Source organism: Zea mays, chromosome 4 (assembly GCF_902167145.1).
Source record: "Zea mays cultivar B73 chromosome 4, Zm-B73-REFERENCE-NAM-5.0, whole genome shotgun sequence".
Taxonomy (NCBI): domain Eukaryota; kingdom Viridiplantae; phylum Streptophyta; class Magnoliopsida; order Poales; family Poaceae; genus Zea; species Zea mays.
The window spans coordinates 87556403-87568429 of NC_050099.1; the positions used below are offsets into that span (position 1 = coordinate 87556403).

Here is a 12027-nt window from a genome sequence, read left to right on the forward strand (position 1 = left end):
CGCTAGAGCACCTTTGGTTTACCAGGGAAAACGAGAAGCGAATCAGGCTATAAATGAGGTGTTTGGTTTGATGAATCACTCTATCCAAAATGAAGTGGTGCATCATAGGTCCATTCCTCAAATTTGGTGGGATGACTCCATTCTACATATTAGTACTAAACAACTAACTATGAGGAATGAGGTGGTGATGGATTAACTCACTCTATTCCACAAACCAAACAAAAAAGTGAGGAGTGAAAAAATGATGGACTATATCATTTCTCAAACCAAACACTCCAAGTTTGTCGAGTGGTCTGGACTCTGGTGGATTGGCCGGAGTGATCGGACGCTTCATCTACCGAACTAGTACGAAATTTTGGGTGCAACTGTCGGGCTGGTGCCCGTGGCTTTTGGCACGTACACTACACGTCTTCACCCGCTGGATAGTGTGAAATGTGATCCGCCAGGGTTGACTGACAGACAGACATGTCGGACAATTGTTTTTTTAAACAATGTCGGACAACTGTTGGAGGCAGCCGCGGTCATGGAACAGAATGCCACCGGTTTTTGTCCTACGGCTGGCCCTGTCATCCTGATCTTGTGTGTTTGATCTTGTTGTGTCCTTGCCTGCCAAATTGCTGTGCTAAACCTGCGGCAGAGACAACCAGTGTGCCGCCCCTGGCCCTGGCTATGCGGATTCTTGGGAGCCACGGTATTTGCACGATTCCCTCTGCCCTCTTTGCATACCAAAAAATCTAGTACTCCAGTAGTAGTACATTGTGTGTCCTGCACTTGACCAATCTCGCTGCAGCACTTTTAACGTGTACTACTACTGATTAACTTTTGATGAGCGTTACAACAACCATGGCACAACCTGGTTTGCGCACACTACTACCATGGCCCCTCTCGCCCCCAGTCCATACCAACCAGCCCAATCCAATTCGGCCTGCAATGGTGGTGACACACAGGGGATAGGAGACCAAGACGATTTGCCTTCTGGCCCAACAGCCCAAAAGTTCACGGCCCGTTAGTTCAACGGTCTCCCTCGCAACAAATCTACACCGCACATCCTGCATCCTACGGCGCAGCCTCACATTCGTGACGCGTTGGGGACACGCGGCATCTCCCCGTTCGCTAGCTACACGTGGAGGTGGAGCCAGGGACCCGGGCCCTCTCCAACTCCAAGTCTTGCGCGGAAGCAACGGCCTGTCATGTACCTCGCCCGAAATCGCCGAGAGCCTCCCCTCAGTTTACGCCGCACGAACCGACGCACTAGACCGACCCGCGAATCCCCCGCGCGCGCGCCGTGCGGTCACCGTCCGAGGCCACGGCACCGCCGGCCCCCGCCCCCGCCCCGGCCGCCAAGAGCAAAGGCAAGGCCGACGCTTCCTCCTCGTCGTCCTCCTCCTCCACTCCACCGAGGTCGCGCCGCGCGCTTGCCGTCGTGATGGCCGCGTCGCTGCTCGTGCTCGCCGTGGCGTTCTTGGTTGGCTCTGGCTCCGGGGGGATCGATGGGGGCGCAGCGGCTCCCGTCGAGGTGGAGGGCACCGAGGTGCGCATCTGGACCAGGACCTTAAGATCTACGGTGGAGGGTTATGGGTTTGGGTGCGATTCTGATCTAGATCTGCTTGCAGGTGGCCTACGGTAGTGTGATCAAGCTGATGCACGAGAAGACGAAGCACCGTCTGCACTCGCACGATGTGCCCTACGGCTCAGGCAGCGGTCAGCAGTCTGTCACCGGGTTTCCTGAAGGCGATGACTCAAATAGCTACTGGGTGCGTGTCCTTCTCATGATCTGACCCTTACCGGTTCATAAAATAAATGTGTCCTGTTTACTCGTTATTATTTTAGAGTTCAGATGGTAGCATTGAATTGAGTTTAGTGTTCAGTGCATTCTTGTTCAGAACGCAGTACTTTGATCAGTTTGTTTGAATTTAGCGTGCAAACATTGCTATTGTTTGTCAAGAGAGAGCTAATATATATTGGGATGAGCAAGAACATAGGATTTCTCTGAAAAATATGTAATGGCAGGTCAGCAGTACTGGTAGTTCTTTGATGAAACAAGTAAACATGCGCAGAAAAAAGTTCTTATTGCGAATAAGACAACAACAACAACAAAGCCTTTTAGTCCCAAGCAACTTGGGTCTTATTGCGAATCTGATTTTTTTTAAATTTTCTGATTCGCTACAGCAGTGATAGTTTGGTCCATATATAATTTTCAATTCAAATAGCCAGCTAACCAATGAGCCGGCGTTCAATGTTTCTTAAGATCTAGGTCTGATTGAATGCAGATCATAAGGCCCACTCCAGATTCATCGTCTAAGCAAGGTGATGCCATCGAAACTGGTGGCATCATCAGGTTGCAACACATGAGGACACGGAGGTGGTTGCACAGTCACCTGCACGCTTCACCGTTGTCTGGTAACCTTGAGGTTAGTTTGATATCAATCTCCCATGTTGTAACATCAATTAACAATTAAAATCCTGTATATTATTTGAACAATTGAAGTTAGATTGTAAGATAAAAATTTTCTTTCTCCATTTCAAACTATATGTTGTATTATCTTCTGTAGATACATAGTTTTGACAATTTATTTAGACATAGCATATATCTAGCTGCATAGCAAAAGTTGTGTACCTAGAAAAGGAAAAACGACCTACCTGATGCAGTGGAAAAACGACCTACGATATTCTCTTGAAATTGCCGTGGACCTTTTAATGTCTCTGACTACATGATGCAGTTTTGTGTCAAATCATGTCAAATTAGGATCAAGCATGAAATCTTGAAATATTATTAGATGGAATGTTTATGTCCTTCACTATCCAGGTCCAGGTTCACACATGTAGCAACTTGGTCTGTAATATACTTTTCTGGATAAACAAGGATATGATAGTGCACGTATATAATAGGATAGTCCCATACCACCTCTTATATTTCAATTAAAATGAAGCTGTTACATTTTTGCTGTGATATAGTGATGTCATTTTCAAGAAGGAAATTCAAGGCATATGTACCAATTTGCATTTCTATAGATGCACAGAAAAGATGTATTTTGGTCTAGAACAAAGCCAAATGATCCCCACTATCAATTTACTCCATATTCTTCGCTGAAAGCATCCCATGTATATTATGTCTTTAGCGCAGACAGTCAGACACTTGGACAATTTGACTTTTCACTTCAACCGAGAAAAAAGGCATATATGTTGGTCTGTTACCCTGTTTATTGTTTCACTGAACACGGTGACCGACCCGTACCAATCCATGAACGATTAGATCCACTATCTTATACACGGGTTGGGTTAGGTTTCTGTCAAAACTGGCTTTGTGACTGTAGCTCTAACGGACGAGCTGCTTCAGATAGTGCAATGAGGCTACAGAGGTGAAGACCCATACATGGAAGGAGACGAGGTCGGACTTGCCGTGGCGTAGGGGTTGCCCGTGTAGTCAGCAGCACCATCAGGGAGCCTGGGCTCGTCAGAGGAGGACCACCACACTAGGGCCAGGATGGTGGCGAGGGTGAAGAGTGACTTCACGTTTATGACACCGTCCAGCATAGTGATGTGGATGCTAGTGCCCCCATCCCCGCTGCCTCGACTCGTGTTGTCATCATCCTCTATGCAGAACCTGTTAAAACTATTGAACCAACTCAAGCCAGCGGTTGCGGTGCAGAACCTGATTTAGGCTCCCGTCCGTAGACAACTTTGAATGGAGAACATTTCAGTGCCGATTGATATGATGAATTATAGCAAAATTCTGCCCATGGTAACCATTTCAGCCATGATTTAGGACGGTCCCCAGCTAGACAGCGCAGATACATGGTGATTATTCTGTTAACAACTTCTGACTGACCATCGGTTTGTGGGTGGAATGCTGAGCTCATTTGTAACTTCACTCCAGCCATGGTAAATAGTTCAGTCCAGAACTGGCTAGTGAAAATTGTGTCCCGATCATTGACTATCGAGCATGGCAAACCATGAAGTTTGACAATTTCGTCAAAGAAGGCCTTTGCCACTGATGCTGCTGAATATGGATGACCTAAAGTAATAAAATGACCATACTTAGAGAACCAATCCACCACTGTTAGAACTACTGACTTGCCACCAACCTTTGGAAATCCTTCAATAAAGTCCATTGATATATCAGCCCACCATAGAGGGAATTGGCAAGGGTTGAAGTAGGCCGGCTGGGTGAAGATGCTGAGTCTTATGTTGTTGGCAAACTGCACAGCTGCGCACAAACTCCCTGACACGTTGGAGAGCTTTAGAATTGTAAAATGATGTGCGCCACCTGTGGGCTGTCTTCTGCACGCCTTCATGACCAGACTCATGTGCTTGGGCAAGAAGTTGAGGCCACAAAGTGGATGCATCCGGGATGAATACCTTGCTTTTGAACCGTAGTAAGCCATCTGCCATTGTCCAGTTAGGACTTGCTTTTCCCTCTGCCAGCTGAGCGTGGACTGCAACCACTTGAGGGTCCGAGTCAGCCTCCGTTTGCAAAGTAGAGAAGAGATCAAAGGAAGGGGAAGAAAGGGTATACACAGTTCATTTATCTTCCTCTCGGCGAGACAATGCATCTGCTGCGCCATTCAACTTGCTGGGCCTGTATTCCACTGTTATATCATACCCAAACAGTTTGCTGGCCCAAGTATGCTGAGGGATTGTTGACAGCCGCTGATTGAGCAAGAATTTTAAGCTGTAGTGGTCAGTGCGGACTGTAAAGGGTCGGCCCCGGACATATGGCCGCCAGTGTCGAACTGCCTTTACCAATCCAATCAACTCCCGCGCTCATATGCTGGCAATTTTTGGTGATGAAGGGACACCAGCCTGCTGAAGAAGGCTATGGCACCATCGCCTTGGTGCAGGACTGCTCCAAATCCGGAGCCGGAGGCATCACAGTGAATGAAAAACCTTTTGTCGAAATCCGGTAACTGGAGAAGTGGTGCTGCCAGCAAGGCTTGTTTGAGTTGACAGAAAGCCTCGACTGTTTCCTCTGTCCAGTGGAATGCATCTATTTTCAGAAGGGTTGTAAGAGGAGCTGCCACTGACCCATATCCTGCTATAAACTTGCGGTAATACCCTGTGAGTCCTAGAAAACTGCGGAGTGCTCGGATGGTCCTCGGTATGGGCCATGATTCAACTGCGTCCACCTTGGAAGGGTCCATGGCGACCCCCTCCGCAGAGACAATGTGTCCAAGGTAAGTGACTGCAGATTTACCAAATGAGCACTTGGACTTCTTAAGAACAAGGTTGTTGTCCCGCAATAATTGGAATACTTGCTTCACATGTTGTAAGTGTTCTGTCCAGGATGAGCTATATATTAGAATGTCATCAAAGAATACCAGGGTGAACTTTCGGATGAACGGCTTCAGTATATCATTCATCAGAGCTTGGAATGTGGATGGCGCATTAGTCAGACCGAACGGCATGACTAGAAATTCAGAGTGACCACAATGTGTACGGAAGGCTGTTTTGTGGATGTCATCCGGGTGCATCCTGACTTGATGATAACCACTCCGGAGATCCAGCTTTGTGAAGGAACTTGCACCTCGGAGTTCATCAAGTAGCTCGTCCACCACCGGAATTGGAAATTTATCCTTGATTGTTTTTGCATTCAATTCACGGTAATCAATGCAAAACCTCCATGTTTTATCTGCCTTCTTGACCAATAGTACAGGTGACGAGAATGCTGATGTGCACTCTCGAATGTTGCCTTGTGCCAACATCTGATCGCACTGACGCTCAATCTCGTCTTTAAGCAGTTGAGGGTATCGGTAGGGTCGTACAACCACTGGTTCTGTACCAACCAGCAACCGTATGTGATGGTCTTGGCGACGTTATGGTGGCAGTCCCTGAGGGTCCTGAAACAAATCAGAGAAAGAGGACAACAATTCTTCCAGACATTCCCTGTTGTTGTCCATGGATGCAAATCCCAACACTGAGTCCCCAACCCCTGTCAATTGTACCAACCTTCCTTTCCTCTAGAATGCCATTGTGTGTGTGTCAAAGTTGCAGACCACCGGTCCTAGAGATCGCAGCCACTGAACTCCTAATACGAGATCGAACCCATCAAGAGGCAAGGAATAACATGTTGTGGTGAATTCCTCCTGGCCGATGGTGAGGGTTGTTGTGATTTGACCCTTGCTTGAGATGCGTTCTCCATTGGCAACTTTTACCGATAGGCCTGGCTGGGACAGCACTTGCAATCCGAGACGTGCCACTGCAGCTTCACTGAGGAATGTGTGAGTGGATCCTGAATCCACTAGTGCAGTTAAATTGATGCCATTGATTGTGACTGGGAGCCTGAGAGTATCTGTGACGCCTATCCCAGTCATGGCCTGAAGAGAAATTCCCAAGTCGACTGGTAATTGAGGTTATGTGGTTGTATCCTCTTCTTCCAGTTCAAGCAAGAATATACCACGACCTGAACGCTTGTGTTCTGGTGAATATTTTTCTTTACAATGGTAGCATTCTCCACTGGCGCGTTTGGCGGCTAACTCATCTGGAGACAGGCGCCTAAAACGTGGTCGGTTGGCCGTAGTTGCTGCCGGTCGTGCCATTGTTGGTGCTGCAGGTTTGGAGGGTACTTCTAGAGCTGCTGTTGACTGTCCAGTGGAGCTGCCCGTGAGCATCAAACGTCGTTCATACACCTTGGCCAGATGCATAGCACACTGCAGCGTCTCTGGAGTTTGTAATTCCACATCAGTTCGGAGAGGTTCGCCTAAGCCTGTTGTGTACATGTTAGACTGTTGTCGATGAGACATGTCGTCACAACGGCACAACAGGGTCAAGAATTGGCACGAATACTCTTCCACGGTGCCTGTGCGCTTCAGTTCTTTTAAATCAGCCATGCCATTGAACCTGAGTGGTGGCCCGAAGCGCATCTGGATGAACTCAATGAAGCGTGTCCAAGTCAGCACGCCGCCTAGATCGCGCTCCAAGGCATAGAACCATTCCACAACCACACCTTCCAAGTGAAGCGATGCTTGCCAGACCCTCTCGTCTTGATGAACTCCTATGCCACGAAAATATGTATCACATTTGTTCAGCCATGGCAAGGGATCAGAATCACCATCATAATGGGGAAAAGAAAAATTGGGCCTGCGTGGTCCTCCTTCGTCGTGGCGATCACGGTGTCCACCAAGAATGCCTCGGCGACCACTTCCATATCCACCGTCGCTGCCCCCAGATGCAGTGTGCCCTGCACCAACATGGCTCTCAAGTGCAGGACCTGTAGGCAGGGTCGTCGAGGGTAGAGGCTGTCCCCATGGCGAGCCCGTCTGGGTGGGGGGTCCTGCTCCAGGAGAGTGATACGCTGCACATAGAGTGTCCAGACGGTGATTCATGGTGGCGAGTTGCCCCAGAATGCGATCAAGCTTCTCGGAGTCCGTCATCTTCCCAGTCTCATCGTCGTCGCCAGACATTGATGTCGATGCGGCGGCTGAATGCGATACCAAATTGTTATGAATCCTGCTGCGATGCGCAGGATGGGGAGGCGTACACCACGAAGGGTGAGTTAGTAGGGTGGATTGAGTGGAGGAGCGCAGGGAATAGGGCACGCAGCGTGGCGGCTGAGGAACACGATCACCAGGGCGCGTGGGGGTCGCCACCGTGATCAAGCAGCCGCCCACGCAGGTGCGACTTCTTTTGATAAAAAACCCTATTACAATCTAAGGCACCCTTATAGCTCCGGGGCTAACAACTTAGGAGATTATTAAGGAGATAAGCTCGAGGGAACAACTTAGAAGATTATTAAGGAGATAAGTTCCAGGGAGGATAAGCCTCCTTAAACTTCTCTAACACCCAGCCGCCATCTAACAAATGGTTGGGCCTAATTATTCTGACGCCTGGCATATTGCCGGCCCACAAAAGAGTCTATAACACCACACTGCTTTGATTATATGGCCCAATCTCTCTTTAGCATTTATTCTAACTACCGAAAGGTATCCTTTCTAAACACTAATGACCTTCCAAACTAACACTAAAGTGTGATTGACTATCTTTATTTTCAGCTTGCTTATGGTGAAGTGAGTTATCATCTTTCTGGGGTCAACTATCTTTATGAGTATATTGACCAATGCTTTGTGTTTGAGGAAAACATGCTCCATATCTTGTTATGTCCTCATTAATAATGTGCTCTGAAACTTGGATGTCGACATTGTAGGTTAGCTGTTTCGGCGGGGATGAATTGTCAGATAGTGGTGACCATTGGAGGTATGATTTATTTACACATGCAGTGTGAATGTATGCTGTTTTTTGTTTCTTAGCTCACGTTTCTCTTCTGGGTATTCTCCAGGCTAGAAATTGAAGGAAGTGGAAAAGTATGGAAAAGAGATCAAAAGGTGCGACTTAGACATGTTGACACCGGAGGTTATCTGCATAGTCACAACAAGAAGTACAATCGCCTTGGCGGTGGGCAGCAAGAGGTGAGATATTTATCTGTTTGCATTTTTTTCCTTCTTGCAAGAATCCTGGTGCTATGGTGAGAGCTGTCTCATTGAGTCACCAGGTGGAAGAACCCTCTCCGCATTTGTTGGGAGGCTTGTCTAGATTTATCACTTTCCTAGATCTTACTCTTGTGAGCCTCCGACGCGTAGTCTGTCCTACAAGAATCAAAAGTTTCAACAGTAAATTGACAATCATAGAGGCCTTAGGTCATTCTACTACTGATGTAAATTATCTTATACCATTATTTCATTGCTATCTTATCCATGAATTCTATCAAATAAATATTTCTATATGATTTCATTTTACTTGCTGCCATGAATGCAACTGAATACCGTTCGGATATGTCTTGGTGCAGGTCTGCGGTGTCCGAGAGAAGCGAGCTGAGAACATTTGGTTGACAGCAGAGGGTGTTTATCTCCCAGTTAACGGGAGCAAGTGAAAAAGCACTTTCTAGCATTTACTATTTTTAATGTTAATCAGTATAGGATCAGATATTTTGCCAGCTTTCATTCGTCCTTGTCTTAAGAAAAACGAACATGGGACCTGACCCCCTAGTGATATGTTTAAGTTGGAATGTTGGATATCGATGATGTCGACAAGACCAGGACAGCGCATGCTTGTAATTGATATTTATAATCCATATATGACCGTGTAGATACCCAGAGGCCAGAGATGCATGTGATGTGACACTTTGTTAACAACTAGAGATGCGGATCATCGTCCAGATGTGACAGACATTCGTGGCAAATCTTTTGAGTTTTTGCCGCACCCTGCTACATTTGTGATGCCGAAATTTGAACCGTCCTGACTGGCAGTTTATACATTTGTGATACCGAAATTTGTAAAATTTAGAACCCATTACCACCCCTTTGTATCTTCTGAGCTGCAAATTTCGTGTAGCCCAAATTTTGCTTATCAGCCATTGGTGCTGATGCCAGAGGTGGTGCCGCCCAAGCCATACCAATGCCCCAGACTCGGCATCTTTTGTACCAGAATGGTTCTGCTCAGCACCAAACGCTACCTGTTACGCTTACAAAACAAGCGCAGGCACTATCGGAGCAACAAGCTGGTGCGATCGTGGAAGTGAGAACGGTTCTGTTGCGTGCCTATATCTCTTTGGAGGGATCAGATAAAAATTTGGAACAAAACGAGTTTTTTATGTGGGACATGAACTAAATAACGACAGTGCGTTCTCTCGTTATAGCACCCAAGTTTTCAAGTGTCGACTAGTCGGCACCTAGTCATCGTGTCTGCCCTGAGATCTCGATTGGTGAGGCCGGCTCGACTTTTCTAGCAAGTCGGACGACTTAGAGACGACTGGAAATTCTCAGTCGACTAATCGTCGACTTGGTCTGGTAAGTCGGCCGACTTGTGTCCCAGTTCGGCGCAAGCAACCCAAAGGCACATTATACAACATAAACCCTACCTCCAACACCTCTGGCCACCTCCAGCCCCTCCTCTGCACGTCACCCAGCCGCTTCCAGCCCCTCATCTCCACACCGCTCCTCCTCTGGCCGCCTCTAGCCCCTCCTATGCACGCCGCCTCCAGCCTCTCCTCTACACGACGCCCCTCCTTTGGCCGCCTCCAGCCCCACCTCTCCACGGCACCCCTCCTCTGCACACCCTCACAACAAAGCTCTGGTGAGTCCTGCCCCCCCTCTCCTGCCCTCATAGCAACCTACGCCGCCCCTCTGCACGCCCTCACAGCAAGCTCTGGGGAGATGAAAGATGCATCTGCAGATCGACCACAAGGGGAGTCAAGAAGCCAGCAGCCATACGGTCTAGCTAAAGATCCTAAAAGAAAGGCAAAACCGAAGGATCCAACATGGAACTATAGTTACTGGCCGGATTTGAACAAAAAAGATGTGGTGAAGTGCATCCTTTGTGGCAAAATTGTTTATGCATGTGTTAGAAGGTTGAAGCAGCACCTTGTTGGTGGTCATGGTGATGTTGCTAAGTGCCCGAAGGCAACATCGACAATCAGCAAAGAGATGAGTGATTATTTGAAGAAGAATGCTAGAGAGAAGCCTATTGAGTTGGATCATGATAAAGAGGGTGATAAAGACGATGACGTTGAAGTACTTGGAGAAGGAGAAAGTAGAGCATCCCATTCAATTGTTCAGCCCAGTTCCATAACAACCCAAAAGAGAAGGCTCTCAGCTGAAGCAAGACAAAACAATCAACACACATTGAAGTCTTCTAAGTCAATTGCATCCATGCTTCACAAAGCACCTGAAGATGTGGTTCGTGAGAGGCATAGCAAGGTCAACACTCAAACTACATTGCAGCGAAAGAGCAAGGAGGAGAAGGAAAGAACATATATGTATGTTGTTGATTTTATTTATGAGTGTGGCTTACAACCTAATGTCATCAACTCAAGGGCCTTTGAGATCATGCTTGAGGTGGTTGGGCAATATGGTCCTGGGTATGTGAAACCTTCATATCATGATGTTAGGGTGTCGTTGCTTGAGAAGGCAAAGAAGAGTGTAGATGAGATAAAAAAAGACTCATGAGTTGGCTTGGACTGAATTTGGTTGCACACTTATGTCTGATGGTTGGACAGATAGGAGGGGTTGGCACTTGATCAATTTCCTTGTCAATAGTCCAGCTGCACATTTTTCTTGGAGTCTGTCAATGCCTCAAGTGAGACAGCAGATGCTCAGATGTTAGTTGCACTACTGTAGAAAAGAATTGATGCCATTGGTAGAGACAAGATAGTACAGATTGTTACAGATAATGGGGCTAACTTTAAGGCTGTTGGAAGACTTTTAGAAAGAAAGATCCCTCACTTGTTTTGGACTCCATGTGCTGCTCACTGTTTATACCTCATGCTTGAGGACATTGGGAAAATTGGAGAGTTCAAGAAATGCATTTCCCATGCTCGCCAAGTGACAACCTTTATATATAGGCATGGTGAAAGGGAAATGTGCCCTTGGGCCATTTCTAAGTATTTTGGTGATTAAGTGCCCAACACAAATGGTTTAAATGGAAACTGTGCAAAATGATGGATGAAGTGCAAATCAACACAAAGGTATGTTTCTAGACTTAGTACATTGTTTTGAAGACTAATGTATTGTGTCTAAGTGCTAGAAACAGGAGAAAACGATTTGGAAAAGAGTTGGCTCTATACAGCCAAATGCAGCTCGGTCTGGGTGCACCGGACAGTGTCCGGTGCGCCAGGACCAGTCTCGGTGAACAGTCTGCTCTCGAAACTCGACGACGGTGTACGACTATAATTCACCGGCTGTCCGGTGATCCAACGGTCGACTGCGCCAACGGTCGGTCGCGTAATTCGCGCGTGATGCGTGGACGAGCCAATGGTCGGCAGGGGGCACCGGACTGTCCGGTGTGCACCGGACAGTGTCCGGTGCGCCAACTGCCACAAAATTGCAACGGTCGGATGCTCCAGAAAAGGAAGGAGATCATGCACCGGACAGCTACAGGGACTGTCCGGTGGCACACCGGACTGTCCGGTGCGCCACCCGACAGAAGGCAAGTATTGCCTTCTAAGAATGCCTTCAACGGCTCCTAGCTGCCTTGGGGCTATAAAAGGGACCCCTAGGCGCATGGAGGAGTCACCCAAGCATACTTTGAGCATTCTTA

The 12027-nt window shown here is 47.6% G+C and overlaps 1 protein-coding gene across 1 annotated transcript; it reads left to right on the plus strand.

The window, feature by feature from the left end:
* The first annotated feature begins 1222 nt into the window (after positions 1-1222).
* Positions 1223-9093, plus strand: LOC100284622 (uncharacterized). The gene is made up of 6 exons (NM_001157517.1): positions 1223-1531; positions 1614-1754; positions 2271-2411; positions 8141-8190; positions 8273-8402; positions 8780-9093. The coding sequence occupies exons 1-6, from the start codon at positions 1427-1429 to the stop codon at positions 8861-8863; spliced, it is 651 nt and encodes a 216-aa protein (NP_001150989.1). The 5' UTR covers positions 1223-1426; the 3' UTR covers positions 8864-9093.
* The last annotated feature ends 2934 nt before the right edge of the window (positions 9094-12027 follow it).